We start from the raw sequence: 7,082 nt of genomic DNA, 5'->3' as shown, positions 1-7,082 counted from the left end.
ATCTTCCTTCCGAGGAGTGGCTGGTGGGTTTGAACCGCCAGCCTTCTGGTTAGCAGTCAAGTGCCTTAGGCGCTATGCTACCAGAGCTCCCGCTTCATCTGGTAGTACCACTTAAAGCCAGTGTCTCCTTAGATACTTTTTGGCCCAACTTGTTAGCCTGTGAGACATCTGGAGACTACTGATGCCCACATGTCAGGAGATGAGTCCCTCCTACCACCCTACCCAGGTGATTGTAGACAAGTGTCTCCTGCTACTCTCATACCTGAGCATCCCTGTGAAGATAAATCTCACCCCAGCACCCAGCCTCGGGCTTCAGTAGCAAGCTTCCTTTCCCAAATCAGACACAACAGTTCCTGTGGTTTTGAAATATTTAATCAAAAAAGAGTCTGGCATTTTAAAAGTTAGATTTACAAACTTGACACGTTCTTAATATTAGCAATTTATCTATTTATTATACATTGTCTATGAAAATAAGGTCTATTAAGACATCAACCACATACTTAAGAGTTCATTATTAGGGTATATATAGAACTTTGCAAATAAGTATCCAGTTTAACTGTAACAAATCACTGCAAGCAAATTTAACTAAGTAAATAACAACATTAGTTAAATACAATTCTCTGGAAACGTACATTATACCTACAGCTGTTTTTACAGTGAGGCTCCTCCTATTATTTTTCCTTTTAATTATCAAAATGGCAAATCACTGTATGGTCCTGGATCTCCAAGCTATAAAACTGAAATATGTGTTTCCAGCGTAGCAGATGGTGACCAGGAAGGCAAAGAACTGGAGGAAACAAAGCATAGTAGGAAGGGGGTTTAGGGCATGTTCTCATTAGAAAAAGTTACCATTTCACCTCTACTGAATCACACACTCCCAGAATTCCCTCAACTCCCACTTTCTAATCTAAAACTACTTTATTGGTTCAATTACCTTCCCTGGCCAATGATTTCTGATTCTGTTGCTTCTATCTTTTGGAATACGTCTGGAAAGGCTATGTTGTTGTTGTTGTTATGTGCCATCGAGTCGGACCTGACTCATAGCGACCCCTCCTTGCATTTCTGAGGCAGTATCACTATGGAAGTAGATTGCTCCATCTTCCTTCCGATATAGTTATGCTCAAATAACCTCAGGGAGTTTATTTAGGAGTGCAGATGATGGCAGTGCATCTGAGGAAAGTTCATGTACTTCTAACTTAGTATAGCCAATTCCAGACCACGGTTTACCTTCCGACTCCCACAGGGCCAGTTAACTTAACGAGTTGAGTAGGCCAGAGTAAGCTATGAGTCCACGTGGCCTGTGTGGTATAAATGGTGGGTGACTAAAAGAATGCAGGCCCTTCTTTCGGTGTGTGTGTGTGTGTGTGTGTGTAGTGGTGCCTGTCACCACCAGTTCCAGCCAAATTAACATGTTACCATACGTTAACTTGTGCCCAGTGATGCCAAAGCTTATTAATTTTTAATCTCCTGCCTCTGCCTTTAAACAGAGATTTTTAAATATGAGAAGTAAAGAATACAATATGAAGATTTTAAAATATAAATATAAGTAAAAGACTATAAAGAGCTGTAGGTACTTATCAGCCAACTTCAATGTTATTATCATTTCGACATACTTGTCTGTTTCTTCCACCCCCTCCAACTCTACTTCTTTTGGACCTGGAATATTTTAAGGCCAATTTCAGAGAAATTCTTAAAATTAATCTTGTAAATGAGAAAAATACTATACCCTATAGTTAAAAAATGCAGACAAAAAATAAAATGCAAACAGTACAGCAGCATATAAATTAAGAAGTAGAAGTCCTCCATTCTATTCCCTTCATCCCCCAAACTCAGTCCCTGGAAGGAACCTCTGTTGGTCTATATTTTTTCTAGGCATTTTCAATGCATAAACAATCATTTCTACTTTATAAAAACAAATAGAATCATACTGTGCCAATCTGCTGCAGTGTTCCCCCTACTCCATAACCTGGAGGCAGAAGAATTATTCTTAGAATACCTCATTTTCTCCCCACCCACATTCATATTTTGTCCCAACAAATTTGTCTCTCAACCTTTTGCACTTGAGGCCATTAGAATCCCTGGCAACTCTTGATGCACCTCAAACTAATTAGCCAATTGCCAATGACACGTTACTGGAAACAGAGCTTGTTCCTGCAGAGAGCTGTCCTCCTTCCAGTCTTAAGGAGTCTTGCCCCCAGGGAGGGAGAAGGGGGATCATGGCGGATGAGAGGGCTCACTCACCGAAGAGGCCGCCCAGCTGTTGAAGTTATGGCTGTCTCTCTCCGGGGAAACGGAAGATGCATCCACTACTGCGGCTGAGAGGTATAAGATGAAGGCACTTCCATTAAAGCACAGGCCCTGCAGAGGCAGAGGGGTGGACTGTTTAGGGAGTGAAGGAAAGTCTGGGCATTAGGTCTGGGCATCTCTGCACCTCAGAACTGCTCAGAGCTGCACTTTGGGTGTGGTAAGGGCTGAAACTGGACATTCTGGTGGTTGGGGGAGGGCAGAGAATGAGGGCTGTGAGAAGGGCAAGGAATACAAGATGAGAGGCTTTTACACCAATTTTTATGTATTACACCCAGACCCCCACCCCAACACCCAGACTGCCTGCTACCTTTCAACCACTTCTCTCCCTCAATATGCTTTTTTTTAAAGTTTTATTGTGGTAAAGCATATACAATAAAATTTTGTCATTTAAATTTTTCTGTGTACAATTCAGTGACATTATTTATATTCAACATATGCAACTATTACCACTACCTTTACCAAACGTTTTTCAGCACCTCAAACTGAAACCTAGCACTAGTTAGGGAGTAACTTCTAATTTCCCTTTTTACCTAGCCTATGACAGCCTCTAATCTACTCTGATCTTTAGGCATTTGCCTATTATTGCCTATTATAGATATTCTGTATAGACATAGAGGTGGGATCATACAATAGTTCTCCTTTTGTGACTGACTTATTTCATTCAGCATCATGTTTTAAGGTTCAACCACATCGTAGTATGTATCAGGACTTCATTTCTCTTTATGACTAATATTCCACTGTATGGATATGCCACGTTTATCTGTTGATGGACATTTGGGTTGTTTCCCCCTTTTAGCTATTGTGAATAATGCTACGATGTACGCTGGTGTAGTTCAGTTTGCTCTGTGGTGACACTGGCTGAGGAAAGCAGCAGCAGTAGGAGCCACATGGTGAGACCTTCCTCAGCCTGTGGCCCCGCAGCAGCTGCAGCCCTTTAGCGCATGTCCCTGAACACAGAGCAGGGAGAGAGCTTGTCCTAAAACAGGCCCAACTGATTCTCTAACCCCCAAGCTGTAAACACAAGGAACATTTTATGGAGTTGTTCTGTCCTATAAATTCTTAAAAATAAAAAGAGGATTATAGATATTAATTTAGTCCTTGGGGAAATAATCTCACCCTTGACTTCACCTTATTTTTCCCTATTCATCAAGAAGAGAGATATGTAAATCCAAGCAAACATTTGTTTTTCAGTTACATTTAAACTCTAGGAAACTATACTCTAAAATGTGCAAAGCTTGGTCCTGTCTGAACAAGGACAGGGGATGGGGGGTGAAACCAACTGCAGAGACCAAAGGTATAGGGTCCCCATGGCCACCAACAACGGCTCTCTCCCTTTATAACTCAGAGACATAGAGAAATGGGCAGGGGAAGGGAGAAGGGGCAATACACTTTTCTTCTCAGAGGGAATAAAAAGGTACATAGAATTTTCTGGTTGGGTCAGGAATCCTTGCCTCTCCCTCAGCACTATGCTCACACTGTCCTGGAGATAAATATATAAACCAGGGGCTTCATCAGGGTCTGCCCCAGGATTGAGGCTGTGTAAGCTGCTCATCTGCCATTAGAAACATATCCCCAAGAAGCCCACGTTCCCTGGATGACTCATTATGCTTGGTGGTTGAGCATTTCGGTCCAGGAACACATCTGCATATTGAAAGAAAAAAAATTTTTTTTTTTATTATAAATTGCCACATTACCTCTTAGAATATAAACTTTTACACATTTACTATTTACCAAGTGTTATGGATTGAATTGTACTGTCAATCCTAACTTCTATGCCTGTGGGTAGAATCCCATTTGGGAATGCATTATCTTTGCTATGCTAATGAGGCAAGGGTCAGTATAGGGCTTATTTTGAGTCACTCTCTTGTGAGATATGTTGTTGTTGTCATGTGCTGTGGGAGTCATCTCCTTGTGAGATATGAAAGAGTTTAAAACAAGGAAACTAAGAGGCAGAGATGGGGGGAGACAGATGCCAAGCATAAGAGGATTGCCCAGGAGCAGAATCTCAGAAAAAACAAAGACCTTACTTCTGAGCTGTCAGGGAGAGAAAGCTTTCCCCTAGAGCCAGCACCCTGAATTTGGACTTCTGGTTCCATAAACTGTGAGAAAATAAATTTCTGTCTGTTGAAGCTACCCATTTGTTATTTGTTATACAAGCACTAGATAACTAAGACACCAACCAAGTAAAGGAGTCCACTCCACCTCCATCCTTTTAAAAAACACAGAAACAGTTAAATGTAGTTCCCTCTGAGGAAGAGAAGACTTTAATTTCATTTTGTACACTTCTACCAAACCAAAACAAAACCCACTGCTTCAACTCTGACTCAGCAACCCTATAGGACAGGGTAGAACAGCCTCACAGGGTTTCCAAGGTTCCCATCTTCATGAAAATATCTTTGTCCTGCAGAGTGGCTGGTGAGTTCAAACTGCTAACCTTTTGGTTAGCAGTTGAGCACTTAACCACTGTGCCACCAGGGCTTCTGCATGTAAATTTATTTTTAAATATTAAATTTAAGTGTTAATTAAGAGTTAAATTTACTTCTCTTTAATCATCTATCCAGGTAATAAAGTGCTTGGTTCACTGCAACCAAACAAAGTCCCAAATGAACAGAACAATCTGGAATAAAAAGTCTGCCTCTCTTTCTACCTAAACTTACTTCTCTGGGGTACAGGCAAACACCCACTTTCAGAAAATGGAGCCATACAATTATACGTCTTGTTCTGTTTATTTTCTGTCATTTAAAAAGATTCTCAGTGAACATCTTCAAGCATATACTTTGGAGCACCTATCTGTGCCTAATCCCCTATCCAAGGGACAAGGATGAATGCTGAGGGAGCTCAACCTGGCAGACTGCCCTCCCATGGATCCTAGGGCTTGTCTGTGCAGCAGCATGGATGGATGGAGGAGGGAGCAGAGAGAAAATGGGAACAGAGTCCCTCAGAATATGATGTGTCAGCATGCAATGACCCTGTTTCTTAGTAAGTGCAGCTCAACCCATATTTTTCAATTCTAAAGAAACTAAAAGTCGCTATGTGCTAGAATAAGGAGCTCTGGTGGTATAGTGCCTAAGGTTGACTGCTAAGCAGAAGGTCAGCAGTTCAAACCCACCAGCTACTCTGCAGAAGGAAGACAGGGCAGGCAATCTATTTCTGTAAAGATTTACTGTCTCGGAAACCCAATGGGGGTCACTATGAGTCGGAATTGACTCCATGGCAGTGAGTTTGATGAGCTGGAATCAAATCAATGGCAGTGTTTTTGTTTTGTTTTGTTTTTTTCTTTCAAAGAAATTAACAACTCCAGCTCTGGTGACGTAGTGCCTAAGGCACTCGACTGCTAACCAGAAGGCTGGAGGTTCAAATCCACCAGCCACTCCTGGGAAGGAAGATTGGGCAATCTACTTCCGTAGAGATACCGCCTCAGAAACCCAAGGAGGGGCCACTATGAGTCGAATCAACTCGACGGCAGTGAGTTTGGTTTTTTTTTTTTTTTTTTAATCCCTTGGAGAGAAAAGGTAAAGGAGGTGCTAGTAGAGAGGCAAATAGGAGGCAGAGGCATTCTTGCCTCACACACCACCTCGCTGGGGTACCCCACAGGTTTGTTACAAACCTCCAATGACACTGGCTCAAATGTCTAAATTTTCAGCTGACCCAGTCTTAAGGAGCTCTAGTGGTGCAATGGTTAGGCACTCGAGTCAGCACATCAAACCCACCCAGCTGCTCCACAGAGGAAAGACCCGGCAACCTGCTTCCATAAAGGTTACAGACTAGGAATCCCTCTGGGATTGTTCTACTGTCCTACAGGGTTACTATGGGTCAGAATTGACTTGACAGCCCCCAACAATGACACTCTCTCATAGTACCTAAATTTTCAGCTTCCCCCATCTCGTTTTATTTCACACTCCCAAGTCAATGAGTCTAGGGGATGCCTGGGAAACTGCAGTGAAAATAGGGGAGAGATGAAAGAAAAAGAAAAAGAAAGGGCAAGGAAATAAAGATCTGAGATGTTCATAAAGTTTTTTTTTTTTTTTAATTCTGGGTGGCTACAGAAGTAAAAGAGGAATACATAAAGCTCTAGAGGGTGCTAGAGTATCACTGAGCATCATGACAACATAAGGTCTTAACTGCTTCTAGAAAAATAGGCCCTAAAGCAAAGACTTTAAGCCCAAAGACCTTAAAGCTGCTCCACCTAAAATGTCAGTTCTGGAAGCTTTCCTGGCGCCACAGTGTAAGACCTTACAAAAGTTTCCAAGTGTTCTTTCTTTTTTTGTTAGAGGAAAGGTAGACTATTCTTTTCTGAAATTCTATCAGTCTTTGGCAGAAAATAATACTCTTTTCCCCCCATAAAGTCACATAGAAACAAAAAACAAAACTAACAATACACTTGAAACCGCTGGCAATCCTTTGTTGCTCCTCTCTAATGCATTATTGGTATGTATGGTTTAAAAACTGAACTGCTAATAATGTCTAATCCTTGATGAGAAGGATTATGTTCTTTTAGTTCCATGGCAACCTGCTGAAGGCTAGACTCAGATCAAGGAGCTCTGGTAGTGCAGTGGTTAATGCACTTGGCTGCTAAATGAAAGGTTAGCAGTTGGAACCCACCAGCTGCTCTATAGGAGAAAGATGAGGCAGTTTCCTTCGATACAGATTTGTTATTGTTGTTATGTGCCGTTGAGTTGGACCTGACTCATAGCAACCCCTCCTTGGGTTTCTGAGGCAGTATCACTACGGAAGTAGATTGCCCAACCTTCCTTCCCAGGAGTGGCTGGTGGGTT

At 41.9% G+C, this 7,082-nt stretch overlaps 1 protein-coding gene across 1 annotated transcript in view; it reads right to left on the bottom strand.

The window, feature by feature from the left end:
* Positions 1 to 703: 703 nt before the first annotated feature.
* CMTM8 (CKLF like MARVEL transmembrane domain containing 8) overlaps positions 704 to 7,082 on the bottom strand; it is a 163,033-nt gene continuing 156,654 nt past the window's right edge. Inside the window, exons 3-4 of the mRNA XM_007948634.2 lie at positions 2,242 to 2,358; positions 704 to 787 (exon numbers count right to left, since the gene is read on the bottom strand). Of these exons, the coding sequence (XP_007946825.1) occupies positions 704 to 787; positions 2,242 to 2,358 (201 nt within the window). The remainder of the gene's footprint in view (positions 788 to 2,241; positions 2,359 to 7,082) is intronic.

This window comes from Orycteropus afer, unplaced genomic scaffold (assembly GCF_000298275.1).
Source record: "Orycteropus afer afer isolate SDZICR_OR568_19922 unplaced genomic scaffold, OryAfe1.0 scaffold00218, whole genome shotgun sequence".
NCBI classification, from domain to species: domain Eukaryota; kingdom Metazoa; phylum Chordata; class Mammalia; order Tubulidentata; family Orycteropodidae; genus Orycteropus; species Orycteropus afer.
The sequence above is the reverse complement of the archived record's forward strand: the minus strand, read 5'-3'. Positions and strand labels throughout refer to the sequence as shown.